General features: G+C 44.7%; 2 protein-coding genes across 8 annotated transcripts in view; one reads left to right on the top strand and one right to left on the bottom strand.

Annotated features, from left to right (window-relative positions):
• The window catches only part of PACSIN3 (protein kinase C and casein kinase substrate in neurons 3), a 33,756-nt gene extending 27,539 nt beyond the window's left edge, over positions 1-6,217 (top strand). For 3 of the 6 annotated variants that reach the window (XM_063117497.1, XM_063117496.1, XM_063117495.1), the window contains exons 8-11: positions 507-640; positions 1,739-1,804; positions 2,238-2,398; positions 5,316-6,217. In XM_063117497.1, coding sequence (XP_062973567.1) covers positions 507-640; positions 1,739-1,804; positions 2,238-2,398; positions 5,316-5,431 — 477 coding nt within the window. In that variant the 3' untranslated portion in view covers positions 5,432-6,217. Of the gene's footprint in view, positions 1-506; positions 641-1,738; positions 1,805-2,237; positions 2,399-3,645; positions 3,670-5,315 lie in introns of all 6 variants that reach the window. The other 3 variants (XM_063117500.1, XM_063117501.1, XM_063117499.1) reach the window with 3 other exon arrangements.
• The window catches only part of THAP9 (THAP domain containing 9), a 40,004-nt gene that overhangs the window by 9,148 nt on the left and 3,716 nt on the right, over positions 1-27,140 (bottom strand). Inside the window, exons 3-6 of one of the 2 annotated variants that reach the window (XR_010025064.1) lie at positions 16,284-16,403; positions 15,644-15,872; positions 14,293-14,446; positions 8,546-11,407 (exon numbers count right to left, since the gene is read on the bottom strand). Coding sequence is in view for 1 of the 2 variants with exons in the window: in XM_063117491.1 (XP_062973561.1) it covers positions 9,481-11,407; positions 14,293-14,446; positions 15,644-15,872; positions 16,284-16,403 (2,430 nt within the window). In the remaining variant the exon portion in view is untranslated. Of the gene's footprint in view, positions 1-8,433; positions 11,408-14,292; positions 14,447-15,643; positions 15,873-16,283; positions 16,404-27,140 lie in introns of those variants that run through there. The other variant, XM_063117491.1, reaches the window with a different exon arrangement.

Genomic DNA, 27,140 nt, shown 5'->3' with positions numbered 1-27,140 from the left:
GCAACAAAATGCGGATTACACTCAAATTCCTACTAAAGCCATGTGAATGGGGGCATTTAACGCACATTTTGGGCTGAGGGTACTGAAGCTGGCCCATGCTCTTGCCCAGCTGCTTTCTTGTTGGTGGGGATTACTTCTGGGCTTTCAGAGCCAGATGGGGAGAGAAGTAACTATGGAGATAATTTGGGGCTGAGGAGCACAGGTTGGGGAAGGGTTCACTTTCCCCTTCCCATTTAGCTCTAATAGACCTTAGAACCCCTCAAAAATACACAAACTTTGATTGGAATTCAGCAACAACCTGATTCTGAAACATGGGTCTCCTGTCATCTCCTCTAATTTAGCCCTAGGTGAGTCTCTAAAGGCTTCTGATTCATTTAATTGAAATATCAGTTCAATTCCTCATCTGTTTCGGTGGGTTTCAGTTGGGGCTGTTGGGGTGGGGAAGCATGCAGTAAAAACTTCAGAAACGTTTCCGAAACCAGGGTCTGGTACTTTTCTCCTTCCAGGAATGGTCTCTGGAGACACAGCGGGCGATCAGCAAGAAGGAGAAAAGTGGTAAAATTGGTGAAGATGTGACTTTGACCAGCATTGTGCCTGCAGGAGATGGTGTGAAAAAGACCCCTCCACCCACAAAGCAAAGGTAAGTGTTGCAGCATAATGCATCCAGCTCTGGAACAGGCAGGGCAACATTACCGGCAAGATGGCTAATTCATCAGAAAAGGGGGTAGAAATGTTAAAAATTCTACCTCCTTGTATGCCTTTGTTAATTGGAATTCATATCTTCTAAGGCCAGGTCGTTGTAAACTTTGGAATAAATTCAGTAGTCTTAATGCAAGGGTGGGCAAAAGATAGTGTGGGATCTTCTGGTAGATCTCTGAATGATTTGAAGTAGATCAATGAGGATTTCTGACTACCAATTGTTTAACAACTGCAAAAGATGAAAAAGGCTCCTGGAAACCAGGAATGGGTTTATGGTGAAAGAACCATAAGCTCAGTTTTGCTCCTGAAAACAAATCCCTGGACTAAGCCTATGTACAGAAATACCCTATTCTTTTATTTCTAAGCCTATGTCCAATTGGTAGATATTGGAATTCTAGTAAAATACGAAGCAAATCCTGTCAATCTGAAGTCTGACCAGCCCTAGTTGAATAGAATAGGGCCTATGACCACCTGGTATGTATATTTCTTGTTCGACCAGCTGGAGCTAGCGCTAGTACTAGAAATCTCCTATGTTCCAGTCTGATGTGTGTCTACTTCTGTTTGTTCCATCCCTAACAGTGAGGATGCAGGCAGGATTTTTCCTCCAGCTGTTTCCTCCAGCTGTTGTTGACCTTGGGGAAGTAGGAATTCTTCTAGCTGGAATACCAGCAGCTCTGGATTCTTAATCTGCTTCTATTCCCTACATATAGAAACGTTGGCGAGGTGCCCCTTTTGCCCAATGAATTCATACTAGCCCTACAGTGAAGCTGTAGATATTGATATTCTAGACTTCATAGTTGGGTACTGTGCATCCAAAGCATGACTGGATGACTTGCTGAACATGGTAATCCAGTGGCCATTGGCAGAAGATTACACAGAGTGGAAAAGGGCATAGAGATTTGTCATCTCCTGTACTTCTCCCTTAATTCCTACTGCAATGGAGTCTGCTTTGTTGACACAAATATCACTGGAAGAAGGGGACTGTGGAACAGTGTTATCTCACTTTCCCAGTTTAAAGGGCTTATTTGCCAATCCACAGGTTCTCATACCAAGAGGAACAAAACAGCCACTTCTATGACACCTTGAGGGCCTCGGCCTGTATGAAGTTAGTATGAAACTAAGACTCCTTAGGTTACCTGTCCTCTTGCTTTTCCTTTGCCATATCTTCTTAGCACTTTCTGTTTAAGGAGATGAGCACTATTGCATACTCTTTTTTCCTCTCCAAAATGGACATGACCACCGTGTCCCTACCCTTCTCTACTTTGAAGTCTCTTGGGGCACTTTATGTTGATCTTTAGAATTGGTCAGGAGTATGGGAAATGTGGAGTTGTTGAAAGCATGCTATTCTGCTAGTTCTTTTGCCTTTTTCAAGCAAAACTACTGGTAATTTCAGTGGGATATTTCTGCCTTTCATCTTTTTGCATCTACCTCTTATTTGGTTCTAATTGTAGAAAATTGCATGATTTGGGGGTGGAGCACTTTTCTAAAAATTGTAAACTAGAGTTTTAAATTGCATTTATTCCCCATTCCTTGCATAGTGGAGGGAAGGAAGAAATCTCAGAGTGGTCAGATGAGGACACTCCCAAGAAGTGCCTGGAAGTCAATGGGCACGAGGAGGACATAAAGGTACCAGGCGTGCGGGTGCGAGCACTGTATGATTACACAGGACAAGAGGCTGATGAGCTGAGCTTTAAAGCAGGTACAAAAGCACTAACCTTCTAACTTGCTTGCCTCTGTGTTTAGGGGCTGATGGATGTCAAATTCCCAGTAAGATCTGGATGGCCCCAGGACTTTTCTCACCAGACACTTCAGGTTTCTGAAAGAATCCTACACTAACCGAGTCATTTGCAGAGGGAGTCAGCAATGTGCTAAGTAATTAATAAAACACTTTGAACTGCTAGGAAAGGTGGAAAATAAATTGGTTAAATCAAGAAATGTCGCTTTAAACCTCTTCCAAAGTGATGGGAAAAGGCATGGACTTCAGTGGGCATGAGGAGAACCTGTGAACGAAGTTCGCAGTTGTTTTAAGCGGCTTTTGTTGAAGCACCCTGTGCATAGATGGGTCCTGTCCTGACCACTTGGGTTCCTTTTATTAGTGATGCAAAACGGCCAGTGATTCAGTGGTTTGGCTCACAGGGCTGAAAGTGGAGCCAAACATCAAGAAATACAACTCCAAGCCTGCTGTCTAAAGGAGAACTTAGAAACAGGAATCTGATAAACTCTGGACATGAGTGGCCCATTCACTTACATTTACAGCACTGTGTGTTTAATCAGGTAATTTAATCAGTCAGCTGCTGCCATCAATGACATGATAAGCTGAACATTATTGCACGCCTGAGCCACTGGATTTCTGGCTGGTTGTAAGCATGAGAAGCAAGTGTACGGACCCACAGGCCCAGTGGACAAATCCAGCCCTCCACGGGTCCCAATGCGGCCTGCTGGGTTCCCCAGAAGGCCACTCCCCCTTTCCGCCAACCATGAACTGTTGGTATTTCCCAACTTTTATGCAGTTTTTTCCCCATTCTAAAAGGCTGAAGTGCCTCTCCTAGGGCTGAGTTACTGGCAGTAAGAGCTTTAAGTTAAAATATGCTAATATTTGGTGTGGGTGGAGTGGCCCTGCCCCCTTTTGCCCCGCCACCACTGGAATATGGCCAATGAGAGCTTCTCCAAAATGGGATTCAACCCTCAGGCTGAAAGAAGTTCTGAACTCCTGGCTTACAATGTGTGGCTACAGATTGCCTTCCCTCATTGTCATCCAAAAGGCAGTAGTATGCTTCAGTACCTGCCCTCGTGAGTATTGGTGATCTAATCCTTCCCAAAGATAGGGATTTTGTCTGCCAGTCTGAGACTATTAGAGGGGACTGAAAAGAGCACACATGCATAGGGGCCATCTGGATCTTGGAAGTGTGTTTCATTCATGCTTTTTAAAAACATTTTATTTTGCAGAAATTTGAATTTTTCTTTTTGCAGGTACTAAAACCTTTCAAACCCAACACTGGGACTGCATGAAGCCTGTATCTAGGTTGCTGTGTTGTTACTATTAAATGCTTGTAGTACTAATTTATTTTTGCTTGATGTGCCTGTAGTGACAATCTGGAGCACCACAGGAATCTCTGTAGCATGAGGGTTAAGAGAACCAAGCCACTTTTGGGCTGCCATTTGTACACTCTTGAGTTCTGCCAATGTAATGGCAGATTTAGAGTGAACCAATGGTACCATCCTGTCTTCCCCTGATTATCTATTCTGTCGTTTTCCATGGGGAAAGATAAGAAAACAAGGGTTACTGAATTTTTTTATACTACTGGTTTGCTCCAGAGCTTACTGTATACAGCACTAGCTAAACAGATGGATTGGCCTTCTAGTCAAAGAACAATCCATACATTTCTATTTGCTCTGCAGGCGTCGTAGCAAATGCCCAAAGGCTTATCGGAACTGGGTCACTCCAGTTTTTTTATAATTGTTGGCATGTTAGAGGCATACTTTCCCCATATAAATGATACTATAACTTGCATCCATATTGTTAATGCAGTATGTTGCTACTGTGAGATGGCCAGTCCAAAAGATACACTATATTTAATTTTACAATTAAATTGACATTTCTCCTTGTTGAATACAAAGTTAGAGTAAGTAATAGTGGGTTTTTTTAATGCATTCTCTGGGATGGTTGCACCTTTTTTCAGGTGGTCTTTAACTTCACTAATCACTGTTTGAATTCTGCATGGCTCTTAGTAAACCAGCTAGTTGACTGCAGCTCGAGTCAATTGAGGATGACATGGGTGCTGGAGGGGGCAACACTGTCAAGGAAACCTCTCTCTCAGCTGCTGATGCCAAATAACTAAGTGTCTTTTTAAGATGCTCCTCTGTATAATGGCTTTGTTCCAGTAGGCCACTATAATCTGCCTGTATGGGGAATAGAAGCTAACACTAATCCTAAACGCTCACACTCGCAAACAAGACACATTGATTTTTCAATGGAATCAGTTTCAAATAAGTGCGTTTGGTGTACCAGCCTTAGAGTCACTTCACTGTCTGTGCAGATGCTGGCATCCCAGAAGGCAAAGGAAGTCTTGCTTCATTTTAGTGCAGGGGTGGGGTACGGTATTCCCTAGTGGGTAATCTGTTGGGGCTGCATGCTGGCTGTTTGTCAGGGCCCAAACCAAAAATGAACAGGCTGACCCTTCTCTCTCTCTCTCTGCCACCCCCTTTCTTGTTCTACCTCTCTATCCCTGCCCAGCAGGCTGCTGTGGGAGGGACAGATCACTCATGCTAGAGGTCTGAATGGAACACTTGCAGATCCCCCAAACTTCTTCCATTGCTTTGTCAATTTTGGCTTTCACCTCCCCACCCCACCCCGAGGTCTGAAATGATTGTAGAGAACTCCTCCCCCTGCCTTGCCTCCAGCCCTGCCTTCTTTTGCTCCATCAAGTTTTCCCCCCCTCTTCCTCTCTCCTTCCCCCGCTCTGGGCTCTCTCTACCTGCATGAAACCAGTCGAAAGGCTGCATGCATCCTGAGGGTCACAGGTTGCCCACCCTGGCTTTAATGAATACCTGAGTCTTTGAAAAGAGTTGGGGAGCTCTTAATGTATTTCGCTTACTCTGGGTTTTCCTTCCTCTAGGGGAAGAGCTCATGAAGATCAGTGAAGAGGATGAGCAGGGCTGGTGCAAAGGCCGGCTTCAGACCGGTCAGGTTGGACTGTATCCTGCTAATTATGTTGAGAAGGTCATTTCGTGATTGCTTCCCCTCACTACAACCAGCTTAAAGTGTGCGTCTTGCGTGCAGTTTCTCCAGAGGCCACCAATTCACTGGCCTCCCAACTTGCATCAAAAACCATGTGCAACAATCTGGACCTTTCTGAGGACACTCTTTTCTTGTAACCAATTCTTCATTTTAAACATCTAGAAATATGGTCATCTTTTTTTCTAATAAAGAGAGAGAAAAAATTTCTGAATCTCCTGTTTGCTATATAAAGGATACAAGGTGGAAAATAATCCCTAGACAACAAAATACCTAAACCCTTTTTGTGGGCTTGGTGGGCTAGTCTGTTTGTTTCATTTTAAACCATCCAATACCAAGTTCTCGAAGTGGTGAACAAATTAAAACTATAAAGATTTTATCCTTGTTCTCCTTTCCGCCAGCAGCTGTTGCCTTAAAAGTGAACATTAAAAGATATTTAGAAACCAACTGCAGAACAGTAACTTATTCCTAGATTAGGGTAAAAGGTGGCATCTTAACTGCATGCCCACTGTCTAGCAACTAGTATTACCCAAACACCTAGCCCAATTGCTTGCTTTTCAGTACTTTCTTCACATGCAAGCAAGATATTACAAAACTAGAGCTATTAAGGAAGCTTAACTATTTTTGGTGTAATGTCTGACATCATGCCAAGCCATAATTAATGCAAACCATAGTTTGCAAAGCCACTTCATGCCATAGTCTCGGATTCTCCTTGCTGGATGTTTGCACACCATGGTTTGTCAATTCAGAAACCACATGAAGCTATACTGTCCTTGATGATTTCAAATGCATTTTATGGTTGTTAACTGTTCTCACATATTAGTGATATGCAGGAAATGAAATGTTTACATTTTTATTCAAATATGCCAAGGAAAAGATTTACCACTTCGTCAACTAACAACCCATGGTTAGATCTTGGAGAACTTGTTTGCACAAACCAGTATTCCCCATATTTAAATGAAATGCAAAAACTGGTATTACAAGCTGAGAACTGAAGCTTTAAATATCCTCTCACCACATCTGAAGTGTGTGTGTGGTTGTGCACTTGAAAAAGCTTTCTCAATGCAAGGTAATGGGGAACACGTCAAGAAAGGAGAAAAATTATTGTGTAAGTCCTATTGAACTGAAAGTAACTGACACAAGGGGAAGACGGGGGTAGGAGGAGGAACATAGTGAGGATATCTGGAACTATGTTACAAAATGACTTTCTGTTTAGCCAAGCCTATATTGGCAGTGATATATGATGGGGGCCAATATGTAATTCGTTGGTAAATTGGGTTAACTACACCTTTTGTTTTAAAATAGTTGCACCAATATTCTGTAGTGCTAAAGGACAAAGTCTGAAATACTCTTGTTGGACTAAAGAAATTATGTGTGTCTGCTTCCAATGTGCTGTATTAACAACATTGTGGAAGCTTCTGCTTCAACAGCATCAAGACTGGTTTCATTGATTTTAAACCTGGTTGCACTGAAGCGTCTCTAAAATACTGTAATTAAAACCAGGGTTCAGCTTTCCAGAATAAGGTGTCGTGAAGTCATGTTGCTTTAATCATACTTGTAACATGCTGCTTTACAAACTCAGGAGTCCTGTTGAGAGTCTGCATTTGCCATATGGAATAGGTAGGCAGATGGGGTGAGGAGAGAGACAAGAACAAGCAACGCTGGAATACTTAACATGGAGCAGTTAACTTAAGGTTGAGTAAGGGTGTTTCTTTCCGTGCTGCAGTAGCAATGTCCTGTGAATATAGAACATTACTACTGACCACAATCTCTGTATCAGCTCACTCTGTAGAAAGAATACTCCACCCATACCACAAACAAATTCGCTGACATGGAAATATGGGACAGTGAGCACATCTAGCAGTAGCATTTCATTTCAGTGGCTTTCTACTGCTACAGCGGAGGGAAACACAGCAGTCTGATGACATGCAATGCCTTGTCCAAATAGAGGCCATAAGGTTAAGACCCTGATACTGTTCTGATAATGGTGCATGGCTTATTCCGCTGCAGTTTTGAAACATGGTTCGGGACTTATATTGGATATGACAATCCCTTCCACAGATATTGGCCCCAATCTAGTACTGGTCATTTTATAGCTGAACGCAACTAGTGGCCCTACATTCGTTAAGATCAGCACTGGAATCTACTTCTGCATGTAGCAATATTTGTACATCAATTATATATGTGGATCTCCTGTCCTGGATCAGGGCACTTGTGAATGGAGGTGCTAGTGTAGCTTCCAAACCCACTTAAGAAACGTTTGCAGCTGCATTGCTTCCGTAGAAGGAGTGGCACAGCATTCTTCACTAGGTCACAGTTCGGCTATTAAGAGGGGCCTTTTCCTAGCCTTTATATACAGGCTTGCGGAGCTATTTTATAGAACACCGTTGTTTAGGCAGAGGGCCATATAGGAATGGCTCCATAGCGGTCTTGCCAGAAGTTGCACAGCCCACGGCGTCTTTTGTAGCAGACACAGTTGGTCTCATGGCTGACCTTTTGCAACAGGTGCAAATCTGTGGAAATCTGGAGCACAGCTGTTGTAACAAGTAATCTCCCATTCCTCTCCTGTTTACTGACCTGGCCCAAGGCCTCAGCCACTTGGTTCTGGACTTTACTTCTCTACAGCCAAAGGTCGGAGCTGTGGTCTAATTTGGGCTGCCGCCTCAGCTTTGCTTCTACAGACCAGGGTGGGGCTAGGCTGGCAGTAGAAAAGTTTCGGTAATGAGTGGGGGGGGCAGGCAGGGAATACCATTTCAGGGGGGGGGGAACGGTTGGAGAAAAGATGAAAGCCTTCTGAAACTTCAGGACTGGGTCTGTAATGAAAACAATGCAGCAGGCTTCTTTTCTGCAGATTTATTGATAAGAGCTTTTTCTTGCTCTCTTTTCCAGCCTGATGAAGCGTTCGGGAGAACTTGAAGGCTTGCTGGCTATTGTGTGACACCTAAGAAAAGCAATGCCTAACCATGGCTTTCAGTATAAGCGAGTGATTTAGTGCAGCATTTCGGAAGAATATTTTATTTGAAAAACGTTTGCACTGTTGTTCATTTTAAAAAAACAACCCATAGCAATGAAAGGAGGCACAGATTTTATGCAATAATTTGGTTTCGTAACACACACATGGCTTTGGAGCTGGATGATTCCCACATCTGTAATATGTTGGTTGTTTTATTTTTCCAGCTCCCAGGAGTGTTGTGATAAATACCCGCATTTCTGGGGCATAAGTGCTTCGGTGGCAGTGGACTAATTGAAGGGCTTCAAAAAATGTTTGCAGCTGCATTGATTCCGTAGAAGGCTTCTTGCCCTGCAGCTACTGTACAAGCTACAAGGACAGGGCACCATTTCTGACGTGAGGGGAATTTGCTCCATCCCTTTATACAGACCCACCAATAATCACTTTTTCTTCCAGTTCATTTGCATCCTGTTCATTCCCAGCCAGCTCTCCAATAAAACGTGACACAGTGGAATCAATACAAATATTGCATTTGGAGACAGACAAACAAAATATCCAAAGGTCATCTTACAAAATGTGCTACAGTTCATCCAAGATCACCTGGTCATGCGCTTCAGGCGAAACTCAGCTGTGAATCGAACCCTCTGGCTGCTCTTTCATTCTAAAACAATCATGGCTGTTTTCTGGTGGTGAATTAACCACACACACACAAACTGCGCCACATGATTCCGGCTTCCCAGACCAATAAAAAAAATCTTCAGGGAAACAAATGCTTGTCTAATGTTCCCCCATGGCAGCCCTTGGACTCAACAAGCCATTTGTTTCTCTGACTGGGTGGCGAGATCGCGAAGATGTACACCTTGCACCGATGCTCCCCCAACACACACATGTGGCATTTTCACTTGAAAGGCTGGCTCTGGAGAGGCCCTTCTGCCATGCCAGTTCAGCTTGTGTCGCCCAGTCTCTGCTCTTCCAATCACAGGCAGCCAACTGCACAGTGGCCTCAAGGTTTCCTGTTTCCCGTGAGCTTGTATTCTATGGGCTATGCCTTCTCCACTAGGCCATGCAATCACTAGCACTTACCAGACCACTTCCTTCAGAGAACCTTGTACCATTCTGTGACTCCGAGCGTTTGCCGACGCCAGCTCCTTCTGGGGCAATCTGTATGGCCTATGCTCTGCTTATTGCCAATCTTCTCCACAGAGCTACACATCCGAGCCCGGGGTAGGGCTTGTGATCCTTGCACTACCTCGAACCACAGCTCCAAGAAGGTTCGCACAAGTTCCTGCAGTAGAGTGACGTAATGGTTGGAAACCAGAGTGTTGCTCTCAAAGAGGTGATCGACCAGGGAGGAGAAAAGATCAGGTTCCTCACTCACATCTGCCAAGATGGCCAGCTCCTGGGCTAAGCACCCACAGCAACTGGAGTCCCTGAAGCACCAAGAAGAAAAGCCAACAGTCTGCTTTGCTCTACGGATCACTCTCCGTACGGACTTTGCTGGGAGATACTTTCCTCCCTTGCTCTCCACCAACATCAGGGCACTGCCTGCAGGCACCCCACGACATGGGCACAAGAGGGCAGCACGGCACGCGGCACAAGACAGGAGCGGCAGCAGCTTTCCCAGAACAGCGCAGGACATGTAGGTGACTGTGTCTTCCTCTAACTCAGCCAGAAAGGCTGGGGCTGTAACGATACAGTTCGACTCTTGGGGAAGCCAGATTTGCCCTTGCCTTAGAGGCCATGAGGCCTGCAACTGAAGGCTGGTCCGTCTGTGTAAGGAGATGTCTAGCAGGTTTGGTGGGTCAATACCCAGGCCAGAAATGGCTCTGTTTAAGGCCAGCCTATAACCACGCTGGAAATCCCACACTGTGGAAATGTCTTTATGCCCACAGGCTCGCCGTATGGCTCCCCTGCACCACTCCAAAGGATCCAGGCTCCACCAACATGGGAGCAAATAAGCGACGGGATTGTCTTCTGCCTGAAGATGAGTCTGCGCCACCCACTGAAAGCTGCGCAGGTTCACAAGGAAGCCAAGGAAGCCCCATCGATGCCTGCTCAGCCCGAGGGGCCTCCCCGCGGCAGTACGCAGTTTGCGAAGCAGGTTCTCATACTCATTGCAGAGATTGTTGAGGGCGTCAACGCTGGCAAGAGAGAGCGGGGCCTTGAAGCCTTTCCCGTTGGCGTTCCAGCTGTTGCATGCATCAAAAACGGCACTCAACAGCCCGATCAAGTGGGTGGTTGCCTCATGGCCCTGAAACTGCGGCAGGCCTAGTCTGGCTGCCAAACGCAAGGCCTGAACGGTGCTCTGGCTAAACAACTGTGCGGTGCCATTTCCCCACACCCGCTGCTCCTGCAAGCTGACTCCTCCAGCCTGGCAGGCTGCCTGCAGCACCTCTTCCTCCTGTAGAGCACCCAGGCGCAGGAGGTAGTCCCAGCAGACAGCCTTGCCGCTCACCCGGAGACTTCCGTCGGCTTGGAGCACGTTGCGGATCAGGGAGACCAAATGGCTGGGGTCAAAGTAGTAGGCGATTTCCAGCGTAGGGGTGGCGGGATGGAAAAACGTGGGCTTGACGGTGAGACCATCCACCAGCACTCCCAGTCGCCTGGCTGTGTCAATATTGGGAGCCGTAGCATCAGATGTCACGGAGGTGACTTGCATGCCAGAGTCGTACAGTTTGAGGATACAGTGGCGCAGGAGCTGAGCCTGTACATCGCCTTGAAGGGTGGCAAGGAGGAAGTAGCCGAGAGGCATAATCCATTGACCTTGGAAACCAACTGCCACCAAAAGAAGCGCTTCTCCTGCTGCCAAAACCTCATCCGCATCATAATTCCCAGCTCCGAAGTCCACCAGACCTTGCAAACTCCTGGTTAAAGGATCGTAGCGGATTCTCCTTTCCAAAGGCATTGTGCCTATAAGGAGAGAACACACCTTGAAGGCTTGCTCCCCTGCTTGAGATCTTTCTGCCAATACATCAAAGGCTTGTTGGCTGAATCCCGGCTTGAAATAGGGGTTTGAGAGCCACCTATGACGGAAGGAACACGGAAAAGGAAGATAGGAGCTCAATGTTCAGTTCAGATGAAGCTCTTCCACTAGCAAGTGTCAGAGACATAAGAACAGCTAGGGAGGCAAAGTCTAAGTGGATTCTGCTTTTATCCTGCTGTTTTGAAATCTTGAAAAAAAATATCCACACATGTCATTTTGCCCCTACCTTCCTCTATAAGCAAGTGAGGGAACCCACACATTAACCTGGTTCACATGGAATGACAACCCAGATTATGGGTTGAGTATGGGTTGTTGTTGAATTGTGGGTTGTTGTTACATGTGAACTCTTCACTATGGTTTAAGTATGGGTTGTTAACCAACAATCCATGATTCAACAATAACCCATGATTCAACAACAACCCATACTCTGGGTTGTCATTATGTGCAAACCCAGTCATTGAACTATTAATGTGGTTTTCTTTGTCGTACTGCACTTATAGCACAGACCACCCCTGGAAAAGCCTAAACTGGACCCGGAGGATGTTAACAATTATAGGTCAGTTGCTAACATCCCCTTCCTGAGCAAGGTGCTTGACTGGGTTGTTGCAGGACAACCCCAGGCACTCTTGAATGAAACTGATTATCTAGATCCATTTCAATCGGGCTTAAGGCCTGGTTTTGGAATGGAAACTGCCTTGGTCACCCTGTAGGATGGTCTTTGCTGGGAGAAGAACCTTGTTGATTCTCTTGGACCTCTCAGCGGCTTTTGATACCATCAACCATGGTATCCTTCTGGATAGGTTGTTTGGGTTGGGAGTTGGAGGCACTGTGTTGCAGTGGTTCCACTCCTACTTGGATGGCCGATTCCAGAAGGTGGTGCTGGGGGATTATTGCTCTGTGCCACCTAGGCCATGGGGTTCCCCAGAGCTCTATTTTATCCCCTATGCTGTTCAACATCTACATGAAACCGGAGAGGTTATCTGGAGATGTGGGCTGAGGTTTCATCAATATGTGAATGACTCCAAGCTCTACCTTTCCTTTTCATCAAACCGAAGTGAGGCAGTGGCTGTTCTGAATCAGTGCCTGGGCACGGTAATGGACTGGATGAAGGCCAACAAACAAACTCAATCCAGACAGGATGGAGGTACTGTCGTGGGTGGTTCGTCTGTCCAGCTAGGTGATGTTCACCCTGTTCTGGAAGGGGTTGCACTCCCCCTACAGGATCAGGTCTGTAGTTTGGGAATTCAGAATTGTCACATGAGGCACAGGTGGACTCAGTGGCAAGGAGCACCTTCTATCAGCTTAGGCTGATATACCAACTGCGCCCTTATCTGGACAGAGATATCCTAGCTATGGTTATCTATGCTCTGATAACCTGGATTATTGCAATGCGTTATATGTGGGGCTACATTTGAAAATGGTCTGGAAATTTCAGCTGGTACAAAACAGGGCAGCACATTTGTTAACATGGACTGGCCAACAAGACCACATCATGCCAGTCCTTTTCCAGTTTCACTAGCTGCCAGTCCAGGTCTGGGCCCAATTCAAAGCACTGGTATTAACATTCAAAGCCCTAAATGACTTGGGGCCAGGCTATCTGAAGGAATGCCTCCTCCCATATGTACCTGCCCAGACCCTAAGATCATCTTCGGGGTCCTTCTCTATGAGCCCCTGCCAAAGGAAGTGAGGCAGGTGGCTACCAGGAGGAGGGCCTTCTCTGCTGTGGCACCCCGGCTGTGGAATAAGCTGCCTAGAGAGGTTCACCTGGCACCTACGTTACACTCTTTTTGACGCCAGGTGAAGACCTTTTTATTTTCCCAGTATTTTAACAGTTTATCATCTTAGTCTTCTAACTTAGCTGTTTTAAATCTGTATTTTAAACCTGTATAAATCTCTGCATTGCTGCTCAGTGTTATCTTGGTTGTGCTTTTATATTTTACTTTTATATTGTGTTTTTATACTGTTATTTGTTTTATACTTTGAATTGTACTTCATGGTTTTAATTTTTGTGAACTGCCTTGGTCACTCCTCTAAAGCTCAGTATAATCTGGATAAATGCTCACGTGGGAGGCTGAGCAGGAAAGAGCTTGCTTCCATGCAAGGGACTCTATTAGATGAGAGGAAGGTGAGCTTGCTGCCCAGCAGTGATCAGTATTATCCAACAGAATAATATCCTTCATTTCTTCAGAGTGCCAGTTGGTGTGCTTCTACGGCATCCCTTACATCACATTGCCATTTCTGTCATTCCTGGTGTTCATATAGACCAAAGCTGTTTCCCCTGCCTCTATAGAACAGAACTGTAATAGCACAATACCTCCAATCTATTACATTTCCATCTCGTTTTTGAAGCCACCGAGTGCTTCGTTGCGAGAGGGCCGACTCTATAGCCGACTCTTTTTAGCCTACAATTGTTACCCCCTACATCATCATCTTCTATGGTTTTCTGGCACGGGTTCACAGATGACAGGTTCTCCTAATTGGGAAGAAAATGGCTAAACAGACATCCTCATCATGCAAGAGCAGCCAGTCACAAATCTGACTCAGGAAACTTGCAGATGAAATTCAAGCGCTAACGTTCTGTGTTCCAATATGACAAAAGTTGTGTGTTTTCAGGCATTTTCCTCCTGCTTCTTAACTCTCATCTTAAAGTGCCAAGAAAATGTATCTGAAACTGGCAGGGGGATAATGGGAGTTGTAGTCCAACACATCTGGAGAGCCCTAGGTTGGGGATGGTTGCTTTAAGGAATATTTATTTATTTATTTATTTATTACATTTATATACCACCCCACAGCCGAAGCTCTCTGGGCGGTTTTCAGCAGTTAAAAATCATCGTGCATGTCTCTCTGTATGACTGCTTTGTATGTTTGACACACTCTCATCTCAGTTAACGCAAAGAGCATCAGAAACAAGTAAGACTTGTATACCTGCATAAAGTGGTGGGTTCTGGCAGCTGGAAAGTCTTCTTCATGAATTCGTAGGCCTTGGCTGAGAACAAATGTAGGGAGACTGCAAAGTTGCGGGTGGCAGCTGGGTAGCTCTTGCACTGGGCTCCCTCGCACTGCAAATTGAGCTGCAGGTCTGCTGAAGCAAAGAGGAGTTCCTCAGGTAAGGGACAGACAGAGAGCTGATGCTAGTTGCGAAGGCAATGCTGCAACAGATAAGATTGCAGCACTGGGATCCACACAAACTCTGAGTTGTTATTAAGATCAGGATGAAGTGCACTTGTGAAGATACCCTTGCTAGGAGAGGCCAGCTTACTTTCTTCTGCCTTGCTATCAAAATCAGAAAGACACTCGCATTGGAGCTGCGATTGGTTCTCCGCTTTCTCTACATTCAAGAACAGGATTAAGACACATTTCTTTAACTTTGCTTTTTAAGTTGTCATGGTTTTTAAGGTTGTTTCTAGTGCTTTACTATGGGCCTGTTCAGACAACACTCTAAGCCATGGTTAGTGAGTGTCTTTAAACCATGGCTACATAGCCACCACGGTTAGGAATGGTTCACATGACATGCTTCAGCTATTGGGCGGTATAAAAATGTAATAAATAAAATAAAATAAATAAAATAAATGCTAAGTCATGGTTCACATGACACACTAAGCGATAAAGGTTAGCTCAAGATGCTTAACCACCGTGGCTTAGCATGTCGTCTGAACAGGGTCATTTATTCTTATGAATATAAGGCATTAGTATCGATACTATCCTAAGCATCCTATAACTTCCAGAACCACATAGTGATGATCACATCATTTTACCTCGATTCATCTACCCCAAACTGTGGCTTAGCGTGTCATCTGAACAGGGTCAGTGCTTTTATTTGATTATGGTTTATATTTTGTGAAGTTTTTGTAAAGTGCCTTCACTGGCTACAGAAAGGGAGCTTAGAAATCCAATCAATCAATCCAATCAGTCAATAGTTTGGATTGGGGGCTGAGAGCAGAGTCACATCCTATTCGCATGGGAGGAAAGTGGGCACAAAACCAGCAAAGATTAGGGAGATCAGAGAAGGAAGTACATAAAGCTGTTAAGGAGGATGGGAGAATGATCAGTCGGGGAGAGGCTAGCAACTTTGCCGTGGCTTCCAGACCTGGCCATTAAGATACTGCGAGCTGGCCATCTTAACCAAGGCTGAAGCTGGGCCTTTTACCCTCTTTATAACACAGACCCTCCTTGGGACCCTGAAAGATTCCGGGACAGCACTGGTCTTATTAAAATGCGCTCTGGCATGAAGGAGAGCCGTTCCGAGAGGCTCACAACTCCCCATTCCCTGGCTCACCACCAAACTGGGCTTTCAGCATGTGCTCTGTGTCCTCCTGGAGGAGATGCTGCTCCCGCAGGCTCTCCAGCACACTCCACAGCTCTTGTTGGTAGTAGGAGAGGCGGCGCTGGGCTGCATCCTGCTCCCGTTCACTTCCCAGCACGGGGCCAGGCGGGGGACACGTCGTCGTCCTGCCATCTGTAGGTCCACTCAGACTATACTGATGCTCCGCTTGGATGAGTTCCACCTGCAGGGGCACAAAAGGGATCCCGTTGTCCTGACGATTCTCTCACCATAACTTCCATCTCCTTCCACCCCAGATGTTTGTCTGTGGTTTTCCACAAAGGGCTGATTTACTTAATACTCGAAAATGAAACTTATTGTCTGCCTGGCCCTTCTGCTTGACGTAGGTCTTCCTGCTGCCCCTCGCCAGGGCTAGTGCAAAGCATTCCCAGGCTCACTCACTCCACCAAATTCAGAATATTTAGCAAGCACGGCCATCACTTTTTAAATCTTATCTGCAGGGTGCCCCATGAACATGGGCTGGGCAGAAGATTTCCTGGCTGTAGGCTAGATCTACCAGGGCCCATGGAAATAGGAGTGGTAGGTTAGTGGCGCTGGACAAAGCACCAGCTACCCCTTGCCAATGTGTACGTACTGCTTTGGCTTGTGCTGGAGAAGACTCAGCTGGTGAGGTAGCTTCTCTGGCGCTGGCTGCTGGCCTACTGATGCCCATGGCTTTAAGGGACTTCGAAGGATGTTGCCCTTTGATTGGTTCCTGTATTGAGAAAGAGTTCAATCAATTAGACAACCATTCCTCTAAAAGGAAAATGGCCTGGCTGCAACATACTGAACAAGCTAATATAAGCAACTATAAACAGATAACAAATCCCATCTGTAATGTTATTGTTACAGTATTAGTGGAGCTGCTAATTAATTATATTTCACCGTACTAAAATAGATTCAAACTACTGTCCATATTCTACAAGGTGGCACATTACTCACTGAGAGGCAAACCAAGAATCAATTCAAATAAACAAGAAATGCATGTGGTATAGTCTTCCTGGGACAATAACACTTTAGAATATAGTGAGGGATCACATATTTGAATGTCCATCCACAACAAAAAATAACTGCACATTTAGACAATATTTATACACCCAAATTGTTATTTTATAATATTGTTTTTAAAGTGCATGATCATTTGATGCTGTAAGCTGCCCAGAGAACAATGTTATTGATCATCATCATCATCATGATCAATAACAACAACATTGTAATCTTCTCCTTGATGTGCTAGTTTTCCCATTTGAAAGGAACTTCTCACCTGTGTTCTGAAATGGCACAATCTGCTTTAACTGAACACTGGCTCTCATCTCAAGCACTGAAAGACAAACTGATGGACCAATTACTGGGCTAACTTTTTGCTGGTATCCTTAGGTTTTTGTAAGCTTTCCAGTGCTACGGATATTTATTATCAACTTAAGTATGTCAACAGCAGATTATTGTAGGCTACATATCATACACTTGGTATGCTAAACTTCTTTTGCTCCAAGAATAACAACAATGGCAATAATAAACCACCTGTTGATTCTTCCCAATGAAAAGTTTTGCACCAATAGAAAAGCTTACAGCCTTCTATAAGACTGCTCTAATAAAAGATCATCACCTTTCCTAGTTTAGATACCAGAAAGATGTGGACATTTAGGGGCAGACTTGGAAAGAATCCCTGAAATTTTGGTTGTTTCTTTTCACACCAATAACTGCCCATGTTAACTCAGGCACTAGCCAAAAGTCAAGTCATACACTAGAGAGGGCTATGGAAATACACACACACACACATGCACACACAGAGGACCAATTACAATGTTTAAAAGAGCCAGTGACAAAAAAGACAGCTGCTTGGATGGAAATGGGTCCCTGCACATTTTGCGTAAACTCTTTATCAAGGGGAAAAGGTTACGCTTCTCCATAAAAACTGCTTGGCATGTTCTTCTCTACTGCTTGGAACAAATGTTTCTGCCACAGCACACATACATTTTTATTCAAAAAGTATACAGAGTTTCCATTACTAGTTTCCGCAAAATACACTGGGAATCATATCCATCCAAGCAGCTGTCTTTTTCTGTTTTAGGACTATGGAAGTCCTCCGAGCTCGTGGGAGGACGGGAGAAGTGCTGGGCAGAGCTTGACCTACAAAGGCTGCAATTCTAACTCACTGGGCACAGTGGGGCTGACTTCAGGGCAAAGATGCATAGGAATATGGTGGAAACTGCTATTAGGGAGTTTGTAAGAGTGTGTGTAAGAGAAGAGGCAAACTCCATGGTATGTGTTCCTCTGGGAGCGTCTCAGCAGAAGAGTGGGATACAATTTTTCAAATAACATAAATAAAAATAAGAAAAAATCCTTCCTTAAAATTGTCATTTAAAACTGTATAATTAAAGACAAAGAAATCAGCACCTACTGCCAGCTAAGTGCCCTTGAATTTGATGGATTTACTTGATGTGCTTATCCCTCCTTTCCCCTGATCCTTAGGAGTCTTATCCCTTTTGTTAAATTCGGCAAAGTGCCAACAATTTTAAGTACCAAACAACACTTAACATACATTCAAGCACTTTAATAAATAGATCCCCAGTGAATACTGCTCTTAAACAGCCTCCTCATGCAGACTACACTGGCTCATGTCCACTTCTTATCATATTTGTTTTGACTCAATAGACAGAGCTGAGTTTTCCCAATTAAATTCCTCCATGAATCCTAGTACAAGAATCCTTTTTCTCTTTCTGGACATGCTGCAACCCCTCACCCACCCTGCCGTTATATATATTTGTTTTCATGCCAGGCTACATTCTGGACATCTCCTCTGTTGCAATCAAATGACTTGTTCCTGGTAGGTATCTGAATTCGGAGGTTCTTTTCTAGCTTCCCTCATCGCTATATGATCCCTTATCTCAGCAGAGGTCTTGGAGACTGGCAAAATCTGTTGGCATTTGGGCACTTTTTCATCATCCCAGTCCTTGTTATTAGATATCCCAACAAATGGGTGATGAACCATAGCTTCTTCCCCTCTCTCTGAGCTTTTTCACAAGAGACATTTATTGTGCACTTGTCATTCCCTACTCATGGTTGTTTATAAAGGTTTTTTTAGATGACATTGTGATCCTCCAGTTTTGCTTCTGTTTTTCAACAGCCCTTTGGGTGAATTTTTTAGAGCAGGGAAAATGTGCTATTATTTAAAGAAAGTGTGTGTGGGGGGAATCAATTTCATTTATTGCACTATTCTGCTATGCCACAGTGCCAGCTAGAGGTTATGTTGTGGAAATGCAGGAAAGGAAAAGCTCTTCATGTAGTGCTCAGATTTCAATTCTGTGATGAATTCAAAAGTAGATGCAGCGGATTAACAGCCTCATGTAGAAAAGTACTCTCTCTCTCTCTCTCACGCGCGCGCACACACCATGTAAAGCCTGATCCTGACTCATCTTTCCTTGCCGAGTACTGCACGTTCCATCCATGAACACAAGCTCACAAGTCGAAGTAGATCCCCTCCTCATCCCTTCTTTTCGCAACTGCTTTTGGCAATGCCTGTTTCCTGCCCACAGTCTTCACATTCCCCTTTTCAATTTGAACTCTTACACCTAATTTATAATAGATTTAAAACTGGAAAATGCTTCGACCCACACACTGGACTTCAAAGACCAACATGGTCATCTACAGCTTATTCATGTAACTGTTACATTGCAATGGATTATTATTATTTATTTATTTATATAGCGCCATCAATGTACATGGTGCTGTACAGAGTAAAACAATAAAATAGCAAAACCCTGCCGCATAGGCTTACATTCTAATAAAATCATAATAAAACAATAGGAAGGGGAAGAGAATGCACCAAACAGGCACAGGGTAGAGTAAAACTAACAGTATAAAAGTCAAAACAAAATCAAGTTTTAAAAGCTTTAGGAAAAAGAAAAGTTTTTAGCTGAGCTTTAAAAGCTGCGATTGAACTTGTAGTTCTCAAATGTTCTGGAAGAGCGTTCCAGGCGTAAGGGGCAGCAGAAGAAAATGGACGAAGCCGAGCAAGGGAAGTAGAGGCCCTTGGGCAGGCGAGAAACATGGCATCAGAGGAGCGAAGAGCACGAGCGGGGCAATAGTGTGAGATGAGAGAGGAAAGATAGGAAGGAGCTAGACAGTGAAAAGCTTTGTAGGTCAACAGAAGTTTATATTGGATTCTGAAGTGATTGGAAGCCAATGAAGAGATTTCAGAAGTGGAGTTACATGGTCAGAGCGGCGAGCCAAGAAGATGATCTTAGCAGCAGAGTGATGAACAGAAACCAATGAACTGATGTGAGAAGAAGGAAGGCCAGAGAGAAGAAGGTTGCAGTAGTCCAACCGAGAAATAACCAGTGCATAAACAAGAGTCTTGGCAGAAGAGACAGACAAAAATGATCGAATCCTGGCAATATTATACAGGAAAAAACGACAGGATTTAGCTACTGCCTCAATATGAGGAATAAAGGAGAGCGAGGAGTCAAATATAAAGCCAAGACTACGAGCTTCCTTGACCGGAGTAAGCGTAACATCATTGACAGTAAGAGAGAATGAGAGATGAGGAGAAGGTTTAGGAGGAAAAACAAGCAATTCAGTCTTTGCCATATTAAGTTTCAAACGACGATGAAGCAACCAAGCTGAGATATCTGAAAGACATGCCGAGATACGATCGTGAACATCAGGAGAAAGATCCGGAGATGAAAGATATAATTCTGTATCATCGGCATACAGATGATATTGGAGGCCATGAGATTGAATAAGATTACCCAAGGGCAACATGTATAAAGAAAACAACAACGGGCCAAGCACTGAGCCTTGCGGAGCCCCTACTGAAAGGGGAAAAGAAGAAGACGAGCTGCCATTAGCCAACACGTTGAAAGAGCGACCCGCTAGATAGGAGGCAAACCAGTTATAGACGGAGCCACAAAATCCAAGGTCATGAAGGGAATCCAAAAGAAGATCGTGATCAACCGTGTCAAAGGCTGCAGTTAGATCAAGGAGAATAAGAACGGAATAAAGGCCTTTAGACTTGGCAATAAGAAGATCATTGGTAATCTTAGTAAGGGCTGTTTCAGTGGAATGCAAAGGACGGAATCCAGATTGAAAAGGATCCAGAGCAGAGTTACTAGAAAGAAAATCAAGACGAGAGTAGACCACACGCTCCAGGATCTTTGAAACAAAAGGCAACAAAGAGACAGGTCGGTAGTTAGACAGAGAAAGCACATCAAGAGTAGATTTCTTGAGAATAGGAGAGACTGTAGCATGTTTAAAAGCAGAAGGAAATGAACCAGAGGACAAAGAAAAATTAATAATGTGAAGCAAGGAAGGGAGGATCGCAGAAGGCCTCTGCTTCCTTAATGGGAAGGAAAGACTGCAAGAGGCATTTAGGTTGGGAAACCTGAACTGGAGCAGAAGCTACTGAAGGTCTAAAGCAAGGCAACTTGTGGCCCTCCAGATGTTTTGGCCTACAACTCCCATCAGCCCTCACCATTGCCTATGCTGGCTATGGCTGATGGCAGCAGTAATGTGGGGCGGAAACGTTTCCAATATTTCCCCGTGCTTTAGTTTTAGGAAATTTTCCATTTCTTAAGTTCACTGGTAAAAATGAATGCATGCCAATTGCAAATGCAATATTAGGCAAGGTTGGCCGTTTCAAAATTTTAATTAATGCTTTTCAGGTGATTATCCCTTGGAAGTATGACAGCAAATGTATATGCCACTGAAATACATATATGTCTCAGTGTGAAATGGAACTAATAAGTAGTGATAGAGAAACTGAAGGTGCCCCAACACCCTCAGCGGAAGAGAGCTGAACTTTGCTGAAAGAGATGAGTGGTTGTGAGCATATCGGGTATGGGTTGTTTGGGTTGTCAGAAGTAATTAGTACAGCAATAGTTTTCAGTACCTTTGTTTACTTTTTACATTTAAAAAAATGTAAGGGAAATACATGCTATTGGTTTTAAAAGTTTATAAATATTCCAATAAAAATTTTACATAATAAAACACTTAAATCACATTGGGCCAAAAATTCATGCGGGACTCTTTTCGAACTTTTTTGTTTACCAAACACAAGTAAAATAATCTTGCTAAATTAGATCTCTCTAGGGCATTGGAACACTTTCCTATGCAAAAATGTTCCTATGCAATTAAACTACTTTGCACAGAAAAGATTCCTGGAAAACCAACGTCACTGGAGAAGAGTTGAAGGCCAAAACACCTGCAGGGCCACAAGTTGCCGACCCCTGGTCTAGCCAGAATGGAGATGCAGTAAGAGGGAGCTGGAGGTCAGGGAGTAAGATCAGGCTGGAGCTCAGAAATCTGTCAGTACTGCACAGATTGTCAGCAAGCCTGAAAGAAGAAAGGGTCCAGCCATCAGAAGCGACAAGGTGAGCCGCCCTGTGCTGTGCAACAGCATCTAGTGCCAAGGAAGAGTCACAAGCAGGATGTCTTTCCTGTCCTCTGCAAGGAAGACAAACATTCCTCATGCCAATAATTCTCACATTTCTGCTGGTTTCATGGGAAACCAGGGGATGGGATCAAGAGGTATCCATCTCTGCTGCTCAGATTTGCCAGCTGTGGGTGATGCTGACAGGGAACCAGCAGATGGTTTAGGGAAGATAACCAGCCCTGTTCTTCCTGCTCTACAATTCCTCCCACCTTTAGAAATGGGACAGCAGGACAGGCTGACTCACCAACTAGGATGAGAGAGGAGTCCCTGGAAAGTTATTCTGCTTCTTTGAGCTACCCTACGCTGTCCCCTCCTGCTCCTCAGGTCTGCTATTAATTTTGAAATGACTCTCTAATCAAAACCAGATGTGGAGTCTTGTGGAGACCTTTGCCTTCTTCATGCAGTAACTCCGGGTGTCTCCCGGATTTGGGCAAGATATCAGACTGACAGAAACCCCTTAGAAAGTTCAGACGGTTCCAGACAGGACTATTGAAAGTAGTTTGAAAGCTGCTGTTTTTTATGTGGAGACGCCACTAGTTCTACGAAGGTCCCATACCCAGCTCTATTCACCTCCTGTGAAAAACAGTTACAGAATCGTCTCCTTTGCAGCCTGAGGCTACACATGACTGCATACTAGGGGGATGCATCTGGATAAAATAATTTCTTTCTGGATATCCCTCGCATCCACCCCTGGCCCTGACATCTTCCCGTGTTCCACAAAGCCCCTCTACCTTGAGCGCCTTAAGAGACAGTTGAAATGGCAGAAGTGTTCTGGATGAGAATTTTTAATTACCGTAAGAACATGAAGCAGCCTAGGTTTAGAGCTGGATTTGGGGAAGGGCCATAGCGCAGTGGTAGAACACATCCGTTGTGTGCAGAAGGTCCCATGTTCAATCTCCAGCACCTCTAGGCAGGGCTGGAAAAAACTCCTGCTTGACATCCTTGGAGAACGGCTGCCAGTCAGTGTCAACAATACTGGGCTAGGTGGACCAAGGATCTGGCTCAGTATAACGCAGTGTCCTGGGTTCCTGTATTCACAATTCAAAAGCAAGTACCTGGGAGAGACTGCCCTTCTCACCCCTTTCTAAACGAAGGCCATCAATTCTTCTAGTCCAGCGTCGTCCCACTTTGAACAGCAACCAGCCAGATGCTTCCAGAACGGGAAGCACATTCTCTGGAGTTTGTTTCTGATCTTACATAAGCCAGGACACCCTGCCACCTTGGACTTTTGTTCCTGCCATAGTATAAAGTTCCACAACAGCTGTAATGGGACCAGGGGAGGGAGGATGATGGACAATGCTTGTTTTATTTAGAGATGATGCAAGGCACTACCCTACGTAAACCCTTGGCAGTTAAGCAGAAAGCGCATGTGTTGTGCCTTCAGCGGCACATAGATGACCCATTCTAAAAGGAAGGAAACAGAGCACAGAATAAAAGCCCCAGGAGCCACATTTTGGCCAGCCTATGTGCCACTGAACACAGACAGCAATAGCGGAGGAGAGTCCATGTTGCAGTCAAATGCGTGCAATGATCTTCCCTCTTGTGGCAGAATCAAACATTTCCTCTGTGCTGACCATTTTTAAGTTGGATCAGTAAACACATGCAGAAAAATAACCTTACAACATGTACGGAGAAAAAAAAAAGAGAGAGAAGTCGATAAGGGAGAACCAGTAGGATTTACAAAGCAATGTGAAGAAGAGGGAGAACACACACAATCTTATTAATTGTATACATAAATCTATCACTTATTAGGTACAAACAAGTAGAAACTTTCCAGGTCTAACAAAGTGTGGAAAAGGGACGCATCCTCAGCCAGACTCTCTTCAACCTTCATGCAGTGATCTATTTGCTCCCTTGGAACAGTTCCCAAGCCCACGATGCCCATTGATATACATCCGTGATAAACACTTTTACAGGTCTAGATGTTAAATTCTTTTTGCATGCTGACTGTATGGCTGACACATGCAGAGAATGAGCATGTCCCAGCTAAACCATATACTCCTAATTATGCTGGAGTTACACTGCTGCTGTGCCTGTGGAATGGCCACTATATTTATTTATTTATTGCATTTTTATACCACTCAATAGCCGAAGCTCTCTGGGCAGTTCACAAAAATTAAGTAGAAAATAACTCAGGGGTAGCAAGTGTCATTTCCCTCTTTTAGAAATGTCTCACACTTAACCCTCAAACTGTATTTGGGAGGGGGGGAGGGGGAGTACCAAGAACACAGGGGGACTCAGGATGGGGGAGCTGTTCCTTCTGAAAAGGAAACCCTGAGATTGAGAAGTGAGTGCAAGCAGCTAGTATTTTGCATGGCGTGCAGGCCACAATATGAAGAACCTCTTGAGCTGTGGACAAAACAGGCCATCTTCATTCTTCTTTGACACCAGCTTCTCAATGACAATGCAATATTAGAATCATAGAATAGCAGAGTTGGAAGGGGCCTACAAGGCCATTGAGTCCAACCCCCTGCTCAATGCAGGAATCCACCCTAAAGCATCCCCAACAGATGCTTGTCCAGCTGCCTCTTGAAGGCCTCTAGTGTGGGAGAGCCCACAACCTCCCTAGGTAACTGATTCCATTGTCGCACTGCTCTAAGAGTCAGGAAGTTTTTCCTGATGTCCAGCTGGAATCTGGCTTCCTTTAACTTGAGCCCGTTATTCCGTGTCCTGCACTCTGGGAGGATCGAGAAGAGATCCTGGCCCTCCTCTGTGTGACAACCTTTTAAGTATTTGAAGAGTGCTATCATGTCTCCCCTCAATCTTCTCTTCTCCAGGCTAAACATGCCCAGTTCTTTCAGTCTCTCTATTCTATACTCTCTCAGCCTGGGAAGGCAATACACATAACATAGGCTTAGCTATTCTGTTGGCACATCTTTGTTGGTGAAGCTGCTACACCAGCAGCCTGTTCTGCTGGCATATCTCACATTCTGTTGGTGCAGCGGGGCTTCCACCAAATCCTACGGCCCTCTCAGCCAGTGCAGCTGAAGTATAGGATTGCTCCACATAAAATCAGCCCATTGAAATCAGTGAGGCTTGTCATTTCTTAAACGTACTTGACTGGATTGTGTCTCAACTTGCAAGGAAAGATAGGGCTGGGAACACAGCAAACGGTGTGGAGCACTGTGATGGAAACTCAGTGAAACTTTACACAAAGTGGCCATTGTCTGCTTAGCAGTCATCTGTGGGTTTGCCCATTGCAGTGTTCCCCACAAAGCGTAAGTTACTGTAAGGTTCATAGACATCAGAATACAAAACCTTGATTCTAGAGGAACAGACATTTCAAGACACCCTGAAATATACATAACTTGGCCATCACCAGGCCATTTGGGATGAATGGTCAAAGCTGTACAGAGAAAAGGTTTTAAAGTTTAAAAAAAAGAGGGAAAAGTACATAAATATTCGTTCTTCTTTGCCACAAAATAATTTTACAATTAAAATCTTTTAACTATTTCATTCCTGTAAATATGGAACTTCTCTGGAACATATGAATAAATTATGAACAAAAAACAGTAAGCAAGCAAATCTATTTGGAGCACCAAAACAAACTTTAGAGCTAGATAATATATAGAACAGTGGTTCCCAATTGGTGGTCTGCGGACCCCAGGGGGTCCACGTAACTCACCCATGGGGTCCGTGGCACCATTCACATATTCACCATTCATTTCTGGAGTCCACTGATGATGAATTCCTACCAGAAGTAAAATATAACATCACTGAGCACCTGTGTGATTTAGCGACTAGCTTCAGAGATTGCTTCCCTGCACCTAAATGTGAAAACTCACGGATAAAAAATTGCTTCACACAGGTAACTACCATAGAGATAACATTTTTTTTCAAAAGTAGGGGGGCCATAGCTTAGTATTTGAAAAACAAGGGATCCGCAGTACTTAGCTAATTGGGAACCACTGGTATAGAAAAAGTATCTTTTCAAAGGACCCCTTTGCCAGGATCAGAGGTTCTTATAGCTATGTTGATGGGACATCTGACGTATTCAATGCATGCTCAGTCCAGGAGGAAAAGCAAGAAAGACAACACAGAAATCCCCAAAATGAGGTTAAAATGGCATACATACATACATACACACACACAGCACTCTTGGCAACACTGGTGTGTGTGTATGTGTGTATGCTCCCCCCACACAGGAGAAGCCAATGAACACATGACAATGGGAACAAATCCCCAACACATCCATTGCACCACAACAAAACAACAGTGCCTTCATTCCATCAGTCCTAGTGGCACAGCCAGCAACAAACCTGGGGAAGAAGAAAGACCGAGGGGACAGGAGCAGGCCGAGGAAACATCGGGGCCCGCTCCTGTTGGACTCTTCCCCCACCCCCACAGGGCAAACTGCCATCTTGGCCCTGTGGGGAAGAAGAAAGTCCAAGGGGACAGGAGCAGGCTGAGGAAACATCGGGGCCTGCTCCTGTTGGACTCTTCCCCCACCCCCACAGGGCAAACTGCCATCTTGGCCCTGTGGGGAAGAAGAAAGACCGAGGGGACAGGAGCAGGCCGAGGAAATATCGGGGCCTGCTCCTGTTGGACTCCCCTCCTTCGGGAGCAGGACAATCCCATCAGCCCTTTTCCCAGTCCACTTAATTTCTCTCTCTCTTTACCTCTTCCCTCCTGAACTCCTTTTCCTTGTGTGTCATGTCTTTATTAGACTGTAAGCCTGAGGGCAGGGACTATCTTTTTTGCTAAGTGTAAGCCGCTCCGAGAGCCTTTTTTGGCTGAGGAGCGGGGTATAAATATGATAAATAAATAAACCTGCTACCACAAGATCCCAGTCATCTCACCAAGCAGGGGTTAAAGTCCCCTTAGGTGCCTCACAACCACTGCTTTGGAGCACAACACACAATGAGAAAGGAAAGGCCAAAAAGACAAGACCCACATCGCTCCTTGAGCCGGGGGCTTGAGAGGAGCATACATCAGCCCTCGTGGGACAAGGTTCAAGATCCACCCAGTGAGGGAAAGACTTAGGATTCTGGGATTGAGAACTGAAAGAGAGAGAAAGTC

The sequence above is a fragment of the Elgaria multicarinata genome, chromosome 2, assembly GCF_023053635.1.
Source record: "Elgaria multicarinata webbii isolate HBS135686 ecotype San Diego chromosome 2, rElgMul1.1.pri, whole genome shotgun sequence".
NCBI classification, from domain to species: Eukaryota; Metazoa; Chordata; class Lepidosauria; order Squamata; family Anguidae; genus Elgaria; species Elgaria multicarinata.
Note: the sequence above shows the minus strand (reverse complement) of the source record. Positions and strands in the feature narration are given on the sequence as shown.